Here is a 20,048-nt window from a genome sequence, read left to right as displayed (position 1 = left end):
CTTTCATCGGCGCGGGGGTCTGAGGCACACCCTCCTCCTGGGGACCCTGCCACCTCCCACCTGCTCGCCCCTCCATCCTGTCCCCATTAGTCTTCCCAGGCCTCTGCCTGAACCCCAAATCCACACCCACCCCCACTGTCTCTCCTGCTTCCTGTCTCCCTCCTGTTTCTGCTGCCAGCCCCTGCTCACCCCTTAGCCCACCCAGAGCCCCTCTGCCCGGCCCGCAGGCCTCTCCCCTCCCAACCCCCGTCTCGCTCGTTTTCGAGACCCCTCGCTGCCCCCCAACTCCCCATCTTCCCCAGCCGCTGGCAGGCTCTCCTTCCCACCCCCGCCACACTGCTCCCCTCGGCTCGGCCCTGACGCCCACCGCACCCGTGGGCCAAGAGGGTTTCAAACCCGCAGGTCCCAAACCACCAAACCAGGCACACCCTCTTTCCCTGCACCCTCCCTCCTCTGCACCCCCACCCTTGGAGACCCCTGCACCCTTATGGGTGCACCTTGGGGCTGGGCTCAGGGCCAGGCCCTGGCAGGTGACCCCCAACCTGCCGGCCAAGCCAGCACCTGAGGACCCTCCCCAGGCCCCCTCTCAGCTGGCCCCACGATTTCCCACCTTGGGGAGGGCCCTGGTGTCCGTCCCCGGGAGGGTCTGACCCCAGCAGCTGTGCCTGGCCCCCTCCCAGCCACAGTCCCAACAGTGCAGGAGCTCAGGGGGAGCTGCGCGCTGCCCGCTGGCCCACTGGGCAGGGTGCCCGGCCACCCCTGGGACACTTGGCCCTGCCTCAAGGAGCCTTGGGAAAGCCGGGCGTGTGGCCGGCCGTGGGGCCTCCGCCTGTCCCGCCTCGCTGCCCCTCTGTGCCCCAGGCACCAGTGCCTTCCCGGTGCAGTTTCCTTCTCTTAGCCGTGACGTACAGCCCCCGGGGCAGGGGTGGCCGTGGCCTCAGAGACCCCCAGCCTGAGCCTCTCGCATACGAGGAACTGGGACCCGGACAGCACGGACGGGCAGACAGAGTGGACGGTCGGATCAGGCAGATGGTGGGACAGAGCAGACAGTGGGACAGAGCGGATGGTGGGACAGAGGATGGTAACAGACCAAGCGGGTGGTCGGACAGAGTGGACGGTGGGACAGCAGAGGAGCTGGCAGTCATGAGGAACGCGTTCTCCTCCCCACCCCGCTCTCCTCTCGCGGCCTCCACGTCCCCACGGAGGGGGCACCCCAAGGAGCCCTGCTGGCTCCTGACTTCACCCCGATGGATGTGGGAAAAAGGCTGAAATGCATCTGCTGACAGGGACCCTGATGGTCACCTCACAGACAAAGAGACCAAAGCTCCACGGGGGACGGTGACCTGCCCACGGTGGGACAGCAGCCATAAGCCGTGCCCAGGGCAGCCTGTGGGGACGTGGCCCCTTGTCCTGGAGACACCCCCACCGTCCTGCAGCACCCCTCTCGCTCCGGATCATGGAGACATCCCCTCCCCTTCCTGGGTCTGGGCCCTCTGGCCTGGCCGCCCCGGGGCTGTGGGCAGGGCTGGCCCCGTGGTCTGTCCTGGGCTCACGGCACCCAGTGGAAGCGTGACCCCCGCGCAGGGGGGCGTGCAGGGGGCTGTCTTGTGCCTGTCCTCGATGGTGCGGCCGCGTACATCCCCCGGGAGTTCCTGTGGGTGCCGGCACCCAGCAGCTGGCAGTTCCCGAGGGTCAGTTAGAGCCTCTCGGGTTCTCTCTGGAAAAGAAGTCTTCTCCCACGAGAAAGGGAAGTGGGTGCTGTTGGAGCGGGTTGTAAGAACGAAAAAGGAAACAAAGCAACGGGTCCTGCCAGTGCCAGCCCCAGGCGAGTTGGAGCGAGGACAGGCCAGATGTGTGCGAGGGGCGCAGGGACGTCAGGGCGTGGGGGGCCCTGGGGGGGGAGCAGGCCCCTCTTCCCGGGGAGTCCCCGCTCTCCACCATCCACCACCGCCCTGGCTCCTTGGCACCTCTCCTTGGAGGCTGACGTCCTGGAGGCAGCAGATGCACCAGGAGAGTGGGAATTGTAGCAAACTGAACGTTTTTTACGTTCTCATTTTACCGCAGGCAGCAGCTGCACCTGGCTCTCGGCTGGAGATGACAGGCGTCCCAGGACCAGGGATGTGGGGCCGGGGCACCTCCTGCGTCTTGGGGTTCATCCTGGGGGTGACACCCTGGGGGCTGAGCTAGCAGCCTTGTCTCTCAGAGCTGGTGTCTGCGGAGGGAACGCGCTCCTTCCAGAAACTTCTTCGCCCGGCCCCCAGAGCCCCTGCCTTGGCCGTAGTTGCCCGGGTCCTGGCCTGCCACCTGTCTGTGGGGACCCGGGGGCCGTCCTGGCGCGTGGGTGGCAGGGCGCCTCCAGCTCGCGGGTAGGAGGTAGGGATTCAGCTGGACGCTCTTTACGGTGTCTGGTGGCCGCCTTGTGGCGGTGTGGGACGGAAAGAGTTAAAGTCCTCAGGGGCCGTGGCCCTGGGAGGTCACCTCGCTTTGATTTGCGCCTTGTTTTTCCTCCTGTGAGGGGGTAGCCATGGGAGAAAGGGGTTGGGAAACACCAATGGACGCGCTGGAGCTGGCCGCGGGCCTGGAGGGCGGGAGCCGGCCGGCCCCACCTCCGCGGAGGCAGCCGCGGCCACTCTGGGCTCCAGCGCGGACACAGCCCGATGGCTCCCGAGCCCAGCGGCCGCCACACCCTCCTGCTGCTTGCCTGCTGCCTGGCGACGGCCCGGGCCCAACTGCTGAGCTGGGACTGGCTGTGGCCCACTAGGACCGCTGGCTCCACAGCCACACAGGCCCCTGCACCCCCAGGCAGCCCCCCTGTGCAGCCCTCGTCGGGAGCCACCCTGCACGTCGTCCCCCAGGATGGCCCCGTGCAGCCGCCGACAGCCCCTCCGGCCCCCGCCACCCCCAGCGCGAGCCCTGACACGAGGGAGGAGAACCTGGCTGGCGTCGGAGCCAAGATCCTGACTGTGGCCCACGGCATCCGGAGCTTCGTCCAGCTGTGGGATGACGCCGCTGCCGGGGTCTCGGCCGCCCCCACGGACCCGCCCTCCTGCACCCCCATGGAGAATGGCACTGCCCCCTGGCCGGGCAGTGGTACCCCCAGCACCCCGGACACCCAGGGGGCCGAGACCCCCACGCTGCCGGCGCCCCCCCCGCCGCTCCCCACTCCAGGTGGACCCCGGGCTCCACTCAGGGCACCCTCGGGGCCAACCCCACCCCCAGGTACAGCTTCTGCCTCCTGCGCAACTGCTGGGGCTCCTCCCCGGGGAAGCCAGCAGGGACCCCCACGCCTGGACGCCCGAGGAGCCCCCGAGGCCGCCCCTCCGGGCCTGCAGCTCCCGCCAATTCCGGGCCCCCTGGTGACGGGTCCCCTGGGCACCCCTTCCGCTGACCGCTTTGGCCCACCTGGTGGAGGGTCTTCTGCACAGCCGGCTCGCCCCACACTCTCAGCCGCCATCGGGGCCAGCAGCGCTTCGGGGTCTCGAGTGGGGGACGGCATGGGGCTGGGGGTGGCCCCTCCTGCCAACCCTCCTGGGGCCGGACCCCCTGCGCCCACCCCGACCCTGGGCGCCGGCCGCTGCCAGCCCCTACCGCCCACACTGGCCTCCTGCCGCCGCCTGGGCATCCGGCACTCCTGGTGGCCTGGCCACCTCGGGCAGGACAGCGCCGTGGCCATGCGGGCCTGGGCCGGGCTCCTGCGGACGCGCTGCCACCGCTTCCTGGCGCACTTCTTCTGCCTGCTGCTGGCGCCGCCGTGCGCCCCCGGCCCCCCGCCCGCGCCCCTGCCCTGCCGCCAGTTCTGCGAGGCCCTGGAGGACGCGTGCTGGGGCTCCCTGCGGGGGGCCGGGCTGCCTGTGGCCTGCGCCTCGCTGCCCCCCCAGGAGGACGGGCGCTGCGTGTTCATTGGGGCGGCCGCAGGTAACGGGCTGTCCCCTCTCCCGTCTGCCCTGCCAGGTACGCGGGGTGGGGGTGCTGTGGGCACAGAGGCCCCGTGCCCCACAGAGCAGCCCCAAGTCCCAGTGCTGGCAGCCCCCCGCGGGGGGCCCGTGATGACCCTGGTGAGCAGGGGGACGGGGCGTTCAGTCCACTGTGGCTTCCCGCTGGGCCACCGTGGGAAGTGGCCTTGGCCTCTCACTGCTGGCCCCTGCGGTCGTTGGGCTTTGTGGGCGGCTTCCCCGGTGGGACCCGCGTGCAGAACCTCCCCCCGGACTCGGAGGCGGGCGGCCCGCTCCTCGCTTGGCTCCATCATCTCATCCGCTCCGGGAGCCGCGAGGGTGAGGGTGAGGGGCAGGGACAAGCAGGGCTGAGGGCGGAGAGCCCGGGAGGGAGACAGGGGTACGACGGCTGCCATAGACGGACAGACGTGGAGGGCTGCTCGGAGGAGGTGACGGCCACCGAGCCCCAAGGGAGAAGAGGAGGCCGGTGGGAGACGTGTGGGAGGAGGGCAGCGGATGGAGGTCCGGGGTGTGCAGAGGCTGAGGGTCCCTGGGTTCCTTGGGAGTTTGGCCAAGGGTGGAGAGCAGGAGCGGATCAGGGTCCGAGGCCCTGGGAGGTGCTGATACCTTCCCCGGGCTGGGAGAAGCCTCAGGAAGCTTCTGAAATGCCCATCCCGGAGCCCATCGGCAGGTCTGTGCCCACCGCCAGCTGAGCCTGCCGGCCATGGGGGCAGGGTCTACCCCCACCACGGGGGTCCAGGGTCCCTGTCTGGGAGCCCTGGCCGCACGGGGTCCTGCCCACCCCTGCCACCCTCTCTGTTTCTGATGGAGCCGGGGTGCCCTGGCCGTGCATGGACCCCGGGGCTTGGGCTCCTTTGGGGGCAGTGAGCTTAGCTGCACAGGATCTTATGCAAGCGATTTCCACGCTGGCCGCGAGACCAAGTGAAACTGGGTGGGGCAGAATCTCCACAGCTGGCCAGGCCCAGGGCCTAATGGGGACTTTTGACTGAACATCTGGACACCCTGGCAGCATCCGCCACTGTGCACGGGGGACTAGGTCCTGAGGGTGGCCAGTGGGGCGGGGGGGACACTGCCATCAGTGCTGACTGCCGTGTCCCCTTGGGCCGTTTGTCAAGCTGGTGGCTCCTTCCCAGGAGGGCCTGTGGCCTCAGCCCCTCCCCAGAACCTCTCCACAGGAGCGAGCCCCCTGCTGGGTCCCTCTGGGCCTGCCAGACCCACCCGGTGTGAGTGGGGACGGGGGACGAGGGAGCCCCTGTGGGGAGGGTGGGCCAGTGTCAAGGGAGGGACCAAGGGGGGGCCCAGCCGTCGCCCTTACTGGTCACCGTGACAGGGCCGTGGGCTCACGAGGTCCCAGTCCGTGCTCGGCCAGAGCCCTCCAGCTGCATCGGAATCAGGGTCCCCGTGGGCATGGCCGCTGCCTGAGAGTGGAGAGATCGGCCTCCCAGGCTCTGGCCTCATCCAGAACAGCCCCCACCCCACAGATGTCCCCCAAAGGCACATCCACCGTCACACGTGTCTGTGCTGTGTCCGCTGGCCCCAGGGCGCTTGTGGGTAGGAAAGTGGGCCCACGTCACAGGGATGCTGCTGCCCAGGGGGCCGCAGGGGGCCACATCCAGCCCCGTGGCCCCTTCCATGGTCCATTTCCTCCTGTGACCCCCCAGGGGAGCAGTGGGTGGGGGGGCTGGCATCAGCGAGTGTGCTGTGGACGGTGTGGTAAGGTGCTGGGGCCTGGGGGGCTCTGAGAGGACACGTTACCCATGGGAGCTTGCAGCCGTGGCCGAAGCCACAACTGGTCAGTGCACTGGGGGTACCTGACCCTCAGGCCCGGGAGAAAAGGGCGTGAGCCCCCCAGGGAGGTGGAGCTGTGTCCCAGACCCTCACTGCCTGGCCAGTGGGGGTCAGGCCCCCCAATGGCTGCCGAGGGGAGCGAGTGACGGGTGGCCCTGGACTCTCTCAGATCTGCCACTGCCTTCAGGCAGCAACCCTAGGGCCGTCCCGCTGGGTGCTGGGTCAGGGACGGGGCATTGCCCCCACGGACCAAGTCGGAACCCAGTTGGGTCTCCTCGTGGTGACGGTTCATACGCTCCTTGGAGACGGTGTTGGGGAGATGGTGGCTTCGGAGCTGGCCCGAGCCTGACCCCTGGGAGAAGCTTCTGAGGTTGTAAACAGCTTCCTGCCAGCTGCTCACTCCCAGCCTCCTTGTCTCCACACCTCCCCGGCCAGTGGCCGCACGGCCTCCTCCCCACCCGGAGCACCAGGTGCCTCACAGGTGCGGCCGGAGCCGGCTGACCGCAGGGCTGCTCCTGCTGGAGGGAGCCAGGCCTCAGGGACAGCTGGTCAGAGGCTCACATTGAAGGCCTTTCTAGAATTGTCTGACTCGCTGCAGGTGAATCAAGTGCTCGCCCTTGCCTTTGGAGGGAGAAGGAACGGCCGCCCGGCTGGGCACTTGACCCCAAGGTCCCCACGCCGACCCCGGGCTGTGGGTGCGCTGCCCGTGCTGCAGGTTTTGCAGACGTGGTCATGTTACGGGTCCTGAGACGGGGAGACCATCCTGGGTTATCGGGGTGTAAGCCAGCTCGGAGTGAGGCGAGGGGGCACGACCCGGAGGAAATGGCCAAGGGTAGGCGGAATGGAGGAGACATGGAGGCAAAGTCTCAGAGACTGGAGTGATGAGAGATGAAAACGAAAACGCAGCATGCCGACGTGTGGGATGCAGCAAAGGCGGTGCTCAGAGGGGAATTTACAGCTGCAAATGCCTGCACTGAGGATGCAGGAAGCTCACTGATCCATAACCCAGCCTCCCACCGAGGAGCTTGGAGCAGAGGAGCCAACGAAACACAGAGCGAGCAGAAGGGAGAAACAGGAAAGATTAGAACAAAAATAAATGAAATAGGGAATAAGAAAACAATAAAGAGAATCAACGAAATCAAAAGTTAGTTTTTTGAAAAGGTCAATAAAAGTGACAAACCTTTAACCAGACTGAAAAACAGAGAGAAGACAAAATTTTGTTAAGATGTCAATACTCCCTAAAGTGATCTACAAATTCTGTGCAATCCCTAGCAAAATCCCAGTGGCCACTTTTTGCAGAAAGAAAAAGCTGATCCTCAAATTCATATGGAATTACAAAGGGCCCCAAACAGCCAAAACAATCTTGAAAAAAGAACAAAGCTGATTTCAAACTTCTACAAAGCTACAGTAATTAAAATTGTGGTCCCAGTGTAAGGACAGACACACAGACCAATGGGATAGAACTGGGAGTCCAGACGTAAACCCACAGCTCCGTGGCTGTTTGATTGTCAACAAGGGCACGAAGTCCACTCAATGTGGAAAGAAGAGTCTTGTCAACAAACAGTGCTGGGACAACTGGAAACCCACATGCAGAAGACTGAGTGTGGACCCCCACCTCTCACCATACACAAAAATTAATTCTAAATGGATGGACTATCTAAATATGAGTTAAAGCTATAAAACTGTTACAAGAAACCATAGGGAAATCTCTTCAGGACGTTGTATTAGGCAATGGATTCGTAACACCCAACACACAAACTACAAAAGAAAAAATAGATAAACTAGACTTCACAAAAGTTATAACTTTTGCACATCAAAGAATGGTACTAAGAAAGTGAAAAGACATCTTACAGAGTGGGAGGAAGTATTTGGAGCCATATATCTGATAAAGATCTAATATCCAGACTATATAAAGGTTTCCTATAACTCAACAACAAAAAGACAACGCAATTAAAATATGGGGAAAGGATTTGAACAGATATTTCCCCAAAGAAGATATGCAAATGGCCAATAAACATATGAAAAGATGGTCATCATCAGCCATTAAAAACATGCAAACCAAAACTATAATGAGATACCACTTCACACCCACTAGGATGTCTATTAAAAAAAAAAAAGGCAGAAAATAATAAGTGTGGATGAGGACGTGGGGAAACAGGAGCGTCACGCCCTGCTGGTGGGAGTGTAAAATGGTGCAGCCGCTGTGGGAGACAGTTTGCAGATTCCTCAGAAAGTTAAGCAGAATTACTAGGGGACCCGGCCACCCTTCCAGGTGTGTATCCAAAAGGACTGAAAGCAGGGACTCGGAGAGGCGTGTGTGCCCGTGTCCATCGGCAGAGGAGCATAAACAAAGTGTGCTCTCTCTGTAGAACGGAGTGTTATTCAGCTGTGAGAAGAAGTGGAGTGGGGCACAGGGTGAACCTTGAAGCCATCGTGTGGAGCGAAATGAGCCAGACACCGAAGGACGGGCGGCGTGTGCTCCCGATGTGAGACACTCCGCGTCGGCAAACTCGGGGAGTCGGAGAGCGGCATCGCGGTCACCTGGGCCGGGCAGGGCGTGGAGGTGTCGCCAAATGGGTCTGAGTTTCTGTTTGGGAGAATGAATATGTTCTAGAAGTGTGTGAAAGTTCCACAATTTTGCCAGTGTACTCAGTGTCACAGAATTGCCCACTTAAAAATGGTTAGAACGACACTTACGTCATGTACATTTTACCACAATGCAAAGCAAAAGACGGGTGTGACGTGGCCAGAAGCCCAGGGCTGCGGCAGCCAGAGACAGGTTCTCCGTGGTCTCGGGGGACAGGCGGCCCTGCACTGGATGGGGCCCTGCTCCCTGGCCCCCGGGACTGTGGGGTGGACTGTGGTCTCCAGCCTCGTGCGGGGTGGACCATGGTGGTCTCTGGCCTCGTGTGGGGTGGACCATTGTCGTCTCCGGCCTCGTGTGGGGTGGACTGTGGTCGTCTCCGACCTCGTGCAAGGTGGACTGTGTTCTCCGGCCTCATGCGGGGTGGACCACGGTGGTCTCCGGCCTTGTGTGGGGTGGACCACTGTTGTCTCTGGCTTCCTGCAGCAGCAACTCTGCTCTCCCTGCAGCTGCCCCCAGTGGCTGGGACCTGCTGGGCGCTGCCACTCCGTGCATGGCTCATGGGTTCTGTTCTCTCCCTGGGGCTGCACATATGAGAAGAAGGCCGGACATTTTGGGTGGGGGTGAGACCCGCAGAGCACCAGGCTGCTGTGGCCATGCAGGCTCTCGGGTCTCCCCACTGCCGCCTCCCCCGTTTTCGCAGACCCTTCCTGAGCCCCTGGGAACCACAAAGAAGCAGCCGCCTCACCTGAAGGCACGAGGGCAGCGGGAGGCCTGGCCCCGGGTGGGGGGATGCCAGGTGCCTGGCAGTTCCTCCCTGGGAACCAGACCCTGAGGGGGCAGGGGCTGTGCCTTAAGGGGGTCCCCAGGACCTGGCATTGGTGCCAGGGGGTTGCTGGGGACTTGAATGGGGTGTCTTCATATGCTGGCTGGCTCTCTCGGCAAATGGCCCCTGGACTCTCGGCCGGCGGGTGGAAGGGGGACAGCTGCGTGCACAGCCTCCCACCTGCCTCTCCTGCTGGTTGCTTAGGGGCCACCGAACCCCCTGAGCCTCTGTCCCCTGGGAAGTGGGCTACCCGTGGCCACCCTGCTGGGGTGGGGACAGTGATGGCCACAGAGGCCCCCACCTGCGCCCTGGCAGGGCCCCTTTGCGTGGCGGTTCTGTGCCACGCCAGGCTCCTGGGGCAGAGGGAGGGGGAGGGTATTTCCGGCATGTTCTGAGCGTGCACCCCGACCCAGACCGGCCACATGTGCTGTGCTGACCGGTGCGCTCAAGCCCCGTTCCTCCAATCGACTGTAGAGCTCTGGGAGAATGTTCGCCTCTACACACTCCGGTTAACTTGAGGTTCCTGTTTAACCCCGACTTAGATGCCGCCGGCCTAGTGGTAAAGCACTGGCGGTTCTCTCGCCCTTGGCCGCCTGCCCGTGGTTTGTGGGTGTTGCCAGCTATGCTCCCCACACACCTCCCTGCTCCCCAACACGCCGGCGTGACTTTGCATTGCACCTCGCGGGGATGGGACGGGAAAGGCAGGATAAAAGGGGCGAGAGCTAGGGAGGTGAAGCGTGGCTTTACCCCGTTCAGACAAATGGCATTTTCCCTGAAAGATGGGGAGTCTGTGCTCCCAGGATACCACAGCTGCTCATGGCTCGGAGGCCCAGTCACGCTCCCCCGTTACACGTCTGTCCGTCCGTCCACCTGTCTTCTGGGGAGGGCCGAGGTGTGAGACTGGCCCGGCTCCCGGAACGCGCCGTGTTTCCACCAAGCCCTGTGTGAGGAGGGCGGCGGAAGACGTGTCTTGGGGCCGTCAGAGTCGGGGCTCCCGCCCTGGTGCTGCGTGTGGCGCGTTGGCGCTGTCGGACCAGGCCCTGGCGCCCCATCCCGCGTGACGTCGGCGCAGCTTCTGCGTGTCTGAAGTTCCCGTGCGACCCGCTGCTTGCTCCCGTGTCCTGACGCTTCTCCATCTTGCGGCTCTGAAGCCCTCAGGCTCGTCTCGTTGGAGCTGGATGTTCTCACCCTGGAGCGCCCGTCTGCAGCCGTTTGGGGCTGTGTCCCCGCCTGTGGCCCGCAGGCCCGTGTCCGGCAGGGGTCTCCGTGTGTGCCGATGGCAGCCCCAGGGCCGTCTCCCCTCTCATTTTACGGTTTCACTCGGCCCTGGCTCTGGTGGCTTTTGTCTTTTTACTGCCTTTTCCGGACCAGTCGTGACGTCTCAACTCCAAGCAGACTCTCTGTTCTTGAAGTAGAGGATGGGGGCTCCCCTCGGGGGCACCCCAACAATGGGGTCCAGGGTGCCAAGCTTCCCCGAGACGTCTGGCACAGTGGCCAGGGCACCTCCTCCCTGGGAGCTGAGCCGTGACCTCGGTGGGGCCCCCCATCTCTCAGTGCTCAGCCCTTCACGGGGCACAGGGGCACCCCCAAAGAGGCTGCGACCCCAGGACGAGGCCCAAGAACAGTCGTGCTGAGCAGGCAGGTTTGGGGTGCGGGTGCTGCAGGACACGCAGGGCATTTGCCAGGGAGTCAGGGACGCGGCCTGAGGGGACAGGGCCAGGGTGGACAGTGCCCTGGGCAGGGGCCTGGTCTGGGGAAGGACGAGGCCTCGTCTGGGAGGTCCGGGCAGAAACTGGGCTGGCCGCAGGTTGCTGGAGACCCCATGTCCCTCCCAGCCCCCCAGCCTGGGTGTTGTAGGCGTCCCCTCCTGCGCCTGCCTGCTGGCCGGGGCCCCTGCGTGGAGGCTCCTTCCCAACAGATGTCGCACGTGGGCATTTTCTGGTCGGGTCCAGCGCCTATGGGGGCTGAGATTCACCAGGGCCGCAGTGCAGTCCTGCTCTCCAAGACCACCCCCAGGCCAGGCCGGGGTGAGGCAGGAGCGAGGGTCCTGCTTCAGGGCAAGCTGGCAGTGACCACGGGGTGGGCTGGCCACGGCCCTCTCCCAGCGGGTCCAGGCACCCAGGTGACCTGGGGTCAACTCGCTGACCCACGTTCCCTGGAGAGAGGCTCGGGGTCGCTGCAGGGGGCCCTCCTGCATGGCCGCCCACATCCCGGCAGAGCAGAGAGCGGGAAATGTGGTGGGGGCCGGGCACCGCCTCCCATGGAGGGGTCTCCAGCCCTGTCCCGTCTGCGTCCACCACGCTCCGGGGCTCAAGTGTCCTTACCTTCTCCAGTGGAAGGTGCTGACGTGGTGCGGTGTGTCCTCGGCAGGTTTAAAGGGGCCGCGTGCTGCAGCACACGGGCCTTCCGGAACCTTCCGGAACCGTCCACACGTCCACTGGCCTCTTTGCGGAAGGGGAGACAGTCTTCAGCAGGCGAGTCCTCCGATTTCCTCATCTGCGCGAAGTGTGGGCTGACCCGCGGTCTGGCTGGCCACAGGCTCCGTCCCCCACGTCCCAGTGCCCTCGGCGTCCTGCCCGAGTGCCCGGTCCTTGGAGGGAGGCTGGTGTCCCGTCCACAGCAGCCGGGCAGAGCCTCGGGCCGGCCTCACCCGCAGCAGCCACAGCCGGGGACACAGCGGCCAGCGGCCTCCTTCCGCCCCCAGTGACCCGAGGCCGCGGCAGGGCAGGCACCTCGGCCTGAGTGACGGGAGCGTGTGGACGGGAGAGGGGAGCGCTGCGGGCAGGGGCTGAGGGGCATCTCGGGGGCCTGGGGGCCACTGTGTCACCCGTGGTGTTTGCCAGCCCGTGACGTTCCTGGCTCTGTGTCTGGCCTTATTTAATTTGGAAAAGTTCTAACTGCCTGAGAGGAGGGCAGTGGAGGGGCTCCCCATTTTAATTTGGGGTGTCACAAGACAAACTGGAGTCGAGTTTGTGGATGACAGCGCTTTATTCAGGACGCTAAAGTATTACTGCCCCTAAGGAAGGCAGATGACATGCCCAGGCGGAAGTGGCTCCGGGGCTCCAGGTGGAGAAGGATTTTACAGACACAGGAAGGACGCCGGGCTGGTGGCTGGTGGTCAGACGAGGGGCGTCCGTCTCACGGGGCGGGTGTCGGGCCAGTGGGTAGGATCTGTATCGCGTCAGATGGAATGAACGAGGGGTGATTGGCTCTCTGGGTCGGGACTTCAGGTTGCCCAAGATAAAGAGGAAACTCAAGAGGGGTTCAAAGAGGAAGTGGGGCTTGGATCTTGGGCCCTGAGGGATCCCCGGGGCTTCCTCTCTACGACTTTATCGGGGGACAACTGGGTCGTGACCCCGGGGTCCCTTTACCTCGGTTAGTCCCTTCCTTTATCTTGAACTGTCCCTCCCGTGGGGACACTCAGGGACCCGGGCACTCCTGACACAAAGGGACCCAGCGCGGTGGACGGCGTATGTGAACGGGTAGTGACCGCTGCCGTCCGGAGGGTCCCCGCTGCTCTTTGAGGGGTGCAGGCTCCTCCCGCCCCAGCCTCCACGGGGCAGGCGGCTGCTGCTGGGTTCGCCCCAGCCCACGTCCATTTGCGGCTGGCTCCTCACTGCACACTCACGCACTCAGCCTCGCACACTCACACACACCCTCACGTAGCCACGTGCACACTCACACCCTCACAACACACCCTCACATGCACACTCACACACGCTCACAGTCAAGTGCGCACACACACCCTCACACCGAGTCACACGCAAGCACACTCACACGCTCTTACACTTACATTCGGCTCCTCTCCGGCCCCCTGCCACCTTCCTCAGGTTGCCCCACATTAGCAGTGTCCCCCCGTCTGTCACACTGCCTGCTGGAAGCAGGTGGTGCCCACGCTGGGTGGGGCCTCGAGAGAAGGGGCCGCGGCGGGGCGCGTGCTCCGGCCTCCCTGTGAGCAGGGTCCCCTCGAGCTGGCACCGGCCCCTGTCCTGGCCTGCAGACGCCCCGCACTCGGAGGCTGCAGCGGCTCACGTGGACAGCCCCTGCCTCCCGGAGCTCCACGGGGCCCACAGGGCCGAGCCATCTCCACACCCCAGAGACCCGGTCGGCTATGACCACACCGTCAGGCCCCCCGGGGAGCACGTGGCGAGATTCCACGTCACTGAGGGTGTCGGCATAGACGGGGCCACAGTGACGGACCAGCCTCCACCCTTGCCAGCCCCCGTCACCTTCCATTCCGAGGACCCTGTCTCCAGGCTGTCCCCTGATGCAGACAGGCCGCAGGGGACATCTCGGGGTCTTATCCTTTTCCTCCCTGGTCACCGGGTGGGCTCTTTAAGGCCAATGCCAGGTGGGGGTGGCATCGGCCCCTGCCTCAACAGACCCCCGCCTGCCCTGTCCTGCTTTGCCCGTGAGCGGGAGGGAGCCGTGGTGTGGGGCCTGGTTGCCGTCACCGGCCTGATGTGGGGCCTGGCACGTGTTGGCACCAGGACTGTTTGCACAAAGAGCGTCGTCTGGGGCTCGGATGAGACCTGGTGGCCGCTGAGGGGTCACCAGGCGGCAGAGCCCACGGGAGCAGGCGGGCGGTCAGGCGCGTCCAGCAGCCTCCTCCGGCTCAGTGTCCCCTTCGCTGCCTCCCCGCGACGCCGGGGTCTGCACCGCCCCCCGCTCAGCTCCCGCACAGCCTCACCGGCCTCCTCCTCTCTCCAGGGAGCGTCACGGAAGTTGGGCTCCTGCACCTCATCGGGGAGCCCCCGCCCCAGCAGGTCACGCCCATCGACGACCCCGACGTCGGGCCAGCCTACGTCTTCGGGCCGGGCGCCAACAGCGGCCAGCTGGCGCGGGCGCACTTCCCCAGCCCCTTCTTCCGGGACTTCGCGGTGCTGTTCCACGTCCGGCCGGCCACGGAGGCCGCCGGCATGCTGTTCGCTGTCACGGACGCGGCCCAGGCGGTCGTCTCGGTGGGGCTGAAGCTGTCGGAGGTCGAGGATGGGCAGCAGCAGGTCCTGCTCCTGTACACGGAGCCGGGCGCACGGCAGACACGCACGGCCGCCAGCTTCCGCCTGCCCGCCTTCACCCGCCGCTGGGCCCGCTTCGCGCTCAGCGTGGACGGCGGCACCGCGACGCTCTACGTGGGCTGCGAGGAGTTCCAGCGGGTGCCGTTCGCCCGCTCCCCGCACGGCCTGGAGCTGGAGCCGGGCGCTGGTCTCTTCGTGGCCCAGGCCGGGGGCGCGGACCCCGACAAGTTCCAGGTAAGTGCCGGGCAGCGTGGGGGCTGGGCACAGCTGGGGGGAGCTGGACGCAGTGTTGGGGGACTGGAGATGGTGCTGCTGCTGGGGAGCTGGACGCATCCCCCCACACCCCGTAACTGGGGAGCCATCCTCCGCTCTGAAACACCGTCAGGGCTACATCGGCACTGTCCCCTAGCTCCGGGCCCCTCAGCGCTGCAGTAAGGTTCTGGGGTGCAGTGCTGGTTGCTGCAGGGTCAGCTCAGGCACCTGCTGAAGCTGGGGCCCCAGCTGTGCTGTAGGGAGCAGTCCCCCCAATTGTGCAGGGAGATGCTGAGAGGGGTTGGCACGGACCCCACCCGACCTCTCACAGGCCCACCCAGGGGGGCACGGGTCATTCCTGCAGGGTGTCCAGCCTCCCCCAGCCAGGGCCCCGCGGGGCAGGGGGTTCTGGGTGTCTGTGGGCCTGGCTGTGGCCCTGGGAGAAACACCTGATGCCCCTGTAAGTCCTGGGGGGGGTTCCTCCAAGACCCCAGGACCCAGCCTGGACAGGTGTCGCCGGCAGCGGAGACCCCTCCCCTCCCCTCCCTGTGCTCCCCAACGGCCGTGGGAAGTGGGGCGCAGCCGCTCGTGCAAAATCACCCAGAACGTCCAGGCCAGCCCCGCCCCCGGCCCTTCCCACACCCACCTGGGGCAGTGTCAGGGTGGCGCCCACACAGAGGCTCCCCTGGGGGGCAGGGCAGGCACCCACTGTCCCGGGACCCCAGGAAACCCTCCCCTGGCCCCGCCTTCTTCCTTGGGGGGAGACGGGGCTGGGGCCTCAGGACTGGGGGGGGGCTTGGGCGGGGTGGGCTCTCCCCAAGTCCCAGCCCCCTCAGAGCCCCCGGGTCCTGCCGCCCTCGCCAGCGCCGGCCCTGGCCGGGACACAAGGGGCCCTGTGTGTGCGAGCCACCGGGCGCTTCTGTCCCCAGGGGACCGAGTTAATCATCGCCGGACAAGGGCCGATTGTTTGACGTTTGTCCCAAGTCCTGGAGTCTCGGGCCCTGAAAGCTGATCTTTCACCTTTGACAGGAACTTTTAACCCTCGGGCTCTGGTGGCTGCCAGGACTTTGAAACCAAACTGGGCCCCTTTGTGTTTTTGTTTTGACCCTCGAACATGATTAATTGGAAAGAAGTCTGAGAACGTTATCTCATCTGGTGAAAGCTGTGTTTGCTGGCGATTGGTGGTGTGGTTTCCAGGAGTTCCTTACCGGGGTGAAGGCCTCCGAAACTCTGTGACTCAGGGCCGTACCAGGGTCCCAGCCGCATGACAGTGGGGAGGTGGTGACTGGGAGAGCAGCTGTGCCTCGGTGGGTCTCATGTTGGGGGGAGCGGTAGCTTCAAGCCGTCTGTGCAGTGAGGACACCCAGAGGGGCACCTCCCAGGCTTCCCCCAGACCTCAGTCGACACCATCTTTTTAAAATACATTTGGCAGTTGGATAAGTAGGAAAATAGTATCTGGGTGTTTAATTTGCATTTATCATATTATTAATGATAAACATTTATTTTATCATATTTATTGGCTAGTTATACCACTTGAATGGCCCATTTGTGTTCTTTGCAGTTTTGTTTTGATGGGTCTATTTTTATTGATTTATAAGAGCTCTTTATATATGAAAGAAACCAACCTTTTGTTTTGCATGCTGCAAGTACTGTTTCCTAGTGTGTCATTTGCCTTTTCCCTTTGTCATTAAAAAACAAACATTGGGATGCTAAAGTGTTTATGGGCTTAATTCTGGCCTGGAGAAGACACCCATAATTTTTAACACAGCCAGCTGGTTAAGAAGGTTAGGAAGACGGAAAGGGGGAGTGTAAGTTCCTCTCTAGTGACCCTGGGCTGGAGCCCTGCTTGTCCAGCAGTGTGTTTGCATTCCGATTGGCTTCACTTGGGCCACATCCAGATAACCCAGCAGCATCTGGCACGTCACACCCCACAGACCCAAGGTTTCAGGAATTTTCTCCGTGGGTGTTACGTTGGATTCCAGCTGGGCAGGAGGAGAAGCATGTTTGGTAGAAAAGAAGACAAAATCAGCTCAGCACAAAGAGTTTTCAGACTTTCTGAGTTGAGATTCTTGGGGAAGAATCATTTAAGTCCCGCAGTTTACAAGATTTGGCAGAAACAACCAGGGGCTTTTGGAGTCTGGAAGAAACCGGGTGCCACCTTCTGTCACCAGTCCCTCGCCAACGCCCCACAGCTGCTTAGCGAGAGAACCGGGCTGCGCCATGCATGCCAGGCCTCCAGCGCCAGGCCCTGGGGGACCTGCACAGGGCACTTAATACATGTCGCCTCTGAAATATCATGTGGGGTCATCGAAAAAATTCTTGGCTATTGTTGGTCAGTAAAAGATATTTTCTTCTTCCTGAGCCAAATTTGGAAATATCTTCTAGAAAATCTTTCCCTGCCTTCAGTTATTATAATTTTTTTTTTTTGCCTAAACATTATTTTCTATTTCAATGGCTATATATCTCTTTTATTGTTGCCTTTTTCATGACCTAAGTCAGGAATCCGTTCACTCAGTTTGCTCTTATCCTCATGAAGCCCATTGTCCTCTCTGCCTTGGGTTTCTCCTGTGGTGCTTGTCATTTCTTCAGTGAAACAGCCCGCAGACATCCATGCGCCCTTCCTCTGTAACCAGCTCTGTGCTGGAAGGCGGACTGCAGCCAGGAACAAAAGGAGGTCCCCGCATTCATGGAGTCCCATCTGGACCCCGAGTCCCTCTGGTGGAAGGGTCCCTTCTCTCACCTGTGTTGTTCGATGATGAAAGCAGTTTGGGCTATGAATTTTCCTCGGCGGGTAACTTTGGTCTGCCATATGTGCCAGGACTGTGCCTCCACAAACCAGTCTAGGATGTGAACAATGCAGTGGGGGTTGGTGCCCTCTGACACCTGTGGGCTCCCCTTTCCCTGCATCCCCCAAGCCCAGCTCCTGGCCAAGGGGGAACTTGTGGCATCCACAGGCCCAGAGGAGTTGGGCGGCCTTCCTGGAGGAGGAGGCCTGAGCTGGGCCTGGAGAGGGCGTGGCTGTGCACGTCACACGCCCGCCTTGGGTGCAGCAGGGCAAAGGTTTCCAGGTCCAGCTAGAAAGGGAGGGACACACAGGGCCACCGGGGCCACGCCCAGCAACCTTGCCCACCTGGTAGCCCTCGGCCAGAATGTTCTTGCGCTTTAAAATGGTCGGGGAAAAGCCAGAAGAATATCTGTGGCTCGTGAAAATCATATGAAACTCAATTTCAGCATCCACAGGTAGCTTTGCTGGACCTGCCAGCCCGTGCACTTGCTCATCAACTTTGGGGCACCCAGCAGCATTCCAGCATCCTCTTTCCGTAGAGCACAGCGTGTCTGAGCCGTGGGGTGGGGTGCAGCCGGAGAACCGAGTCCACTCAGGCAGCCCCTGTGGCCTTCTCCTCGCTGTGTGGTGTGCCTGGGGACCCCAACTCCCAGCAGGGCTGGGCTCCACGGGGATCCACTGGGTCGGGGTCCCTGGAGCTGGCCAATAACTGCCCCCCTCTCCCTCTGCCTCTAGGGGGCAATCGCGGAGCTGAGGATACGTGGGGACCCCCAGGTGAGCCCCCTGCACTGCCAGGAGGATGACGATGACGACGTGGACGAGGTGAGTCCCCCCCAGCCCCTCACCTCACCTAGGGCCAGACATCGCCGAGGGCTCCCCTCTCCCTGGGGACCCCAAAGTGGTGGGAGGAAAGACACTGTTTCAGAAGATGCAGTTTGGGGTCCAGGAACCTGGGGTAGTGTTTTTATTTATCCCCATAACATCAGGAAAGAGCCTTCCCTTGCCTCGAACTTTCCATTTAAACAAAAATACTGGATTTAAAATATTCAAAACCGCCCCTTGAGTAGCCAGTGTGGGATGTAACGGACAGTAGCGTCCACCACAGAAAAGATGGACATGTCTGTGCACGTGTGCATTGTGCATTCATTCGTTCATTCGTGTCATCACCTGGGACCTGAGGAAGTGAATTCCCTGCTCCAGGGGGTGTTAGGACAGGAAGGAAAACTTATCCCCCAGGGGAGACACTCCAGATCACAAAAGCAGCCCTTTCCCCAGATGGGCATCTAATTTTTTTTTTTTTTTTTTTTTTTTTTGATATTGTGTCCTGCCTTTTTTTTTTCATTTTTATTGAGATTGTTCAGATACCATACAATTATCCAAAGATCCAAAGTGTACAATCACTTGTCCCTGGTACCCTCATACAGCTGTGCATCCATCACACTTAATTTTTGTTCAATTTCTAGAAACTTTTCATTACTCCAGACAAGAAATAAAGTGAAAGATGAAAAAGAAAAAAAGAAAAGGAAACTCTAATCCTCCCCTATCCCTAACCAACCCCCCTCAATTGTTGACTCGTAGTGTTGGTATAGTACATTTGTTACTGTTTATGAAAAAATGTTGAAATACTACTAACTGTAGTATACAGTTTGTAATAGGTATATATTTCTTCCCTATATGCCCCTCTATTATTAACTTCTAATTGTATTGTCATACATTTGTTCTGGTTCATGGAAGTGATTTCTAGTATTTGTACAGTTGATCGTGGACATTGCCCACCACAGGATTCAGTTTTATACATTCCCATCTTTTGACCTCCAACTTTCCTTCTGGTGACATATATGACTCTGAGCTTCCCCTTTCCACCTCATTCACACACCATTCAGCGCAGTTAGTTATTCTCACATCTTGCTACCAACACCCCTGTTCATTTCCAAACATTTAAGTTCATCCTAATTGAACATTCTGCTCATACTAAGCAACCACTCCCCATTCTTAAGCCTCGTCCTATATCTTGGTACCTTATATTTCATGTCTATAAGTTTACATATTATAATTAGTTCCTATCAGTGAGACCCTGCAATAATTGTCCTTATGTGTCTGGCTTATTTCACTCAGTATATTGCCCTCGAGGTTTTGTCATCAACCCATTTTTTTTTAATATGGTTTTGTTCACTCACCATACATTCCATCCCAAGTAAATAACTGATGGTTTTCTGCGTGGTCATACATTTATGTGTTCACCACCGTCACCACTATCTATATAAGGGCATCTACATTTCTTCCACAAGGCAGGAGGGAGAGTCAAAGAAGGTAGAGAGACAAAAGAAAGACGAAAAAAAAATGACAGCTAGGAAGCAGCAAAAGAAAAAATAACCTTAAATCAAAGTAGAATAAAGAATCAGACACCACCACCAATGTCAAGTGTCTAACATTCCTCCCCTATCCCCCCCTCTTATCTGCATTCACCTTGGTATATCACCTTTGTTACATCAAAGGAAGCACAATACAATGATTCTATTAGTTACAGTCTCTAGTTTATGCTGATTGCATCCCTCCCCCAATGCCTCCCCATTTTTGACACCTTGCAAGGTTGACATTTGCTTGTTCTCCCTCGTAAAAGAACATATTTGTACATTTTATCACAATTGTTGAATACTCTAGATTTCACCAAGTTACACAGTCCCAGTCTTTATCTTTCCTCCTTTCTTGTGGTGTCTCACATGCTCCCCACCTTCCTCTCTCAACCGTATTCATAGTTACCTTTGCTCAGTGTACTTACATTGTTGTGCTACCATCTCCCAAAATTGTGTTCCAAACCACGCACTCCTGTCTTCTATCACCC

The 20,048-nt window shown here is 60.9% G+C and overlaps 1 protein-coding gene across 3 annotated transcripts in view; it reads left to right on the top strand.

The window, feature by feature from the left end:
• Positions 1–20,048, top strand: part of COL18A1 (collagen type XVIII alpha 1 chain) — a 97,781-nt gene that overhangs the window by 40,770 nt on the left and 36,963 nt on the right. Inside the window, exons 1-3 of one of the 3 annotated variants that reach the window (XM_037830201.1) lie at positions 2,550–3,219; positions 13,862–14,403; positions 17,942–18,028. In XM_037830201.1, coding sequence (XP_037686129.1) covers positions 2,658–3,219; positions 13,862–14,403; positions 17,942–18,028 — 1,191 coding nt within the window. In that variant the 5' untranslated portion in view covers positions 2,550–2,657. Of the gene's footprint in view, positions 1–2,549; positions 3,220–3,245; positions 3,916–13,861; positions 14,404–17,941; positions 18,029–20,048 lie in introns of those variants that run through there. The other 2 variants (XM_037830207.1, XM_037830216.1) reach the window with 2 other exon arrangements.

The sequence above is a fragment of the Choloepus didactylus genome, chromosome 1 (assembly GCF_015220235.1).
Source record: "Choloepus didactylus isolate mChoDid1 chromosome 1, mChoDid1.pri, whole genome shotgun sequence".
NCBI lineage: Eukaryota > Metazoa > Chordata > Mammalia > Pilosa > Megalonychidae > Choloepus > Choloepus didactylus.
This window is presented reverse-complemented; position numbering and strand designations above follow the sequence as displayed.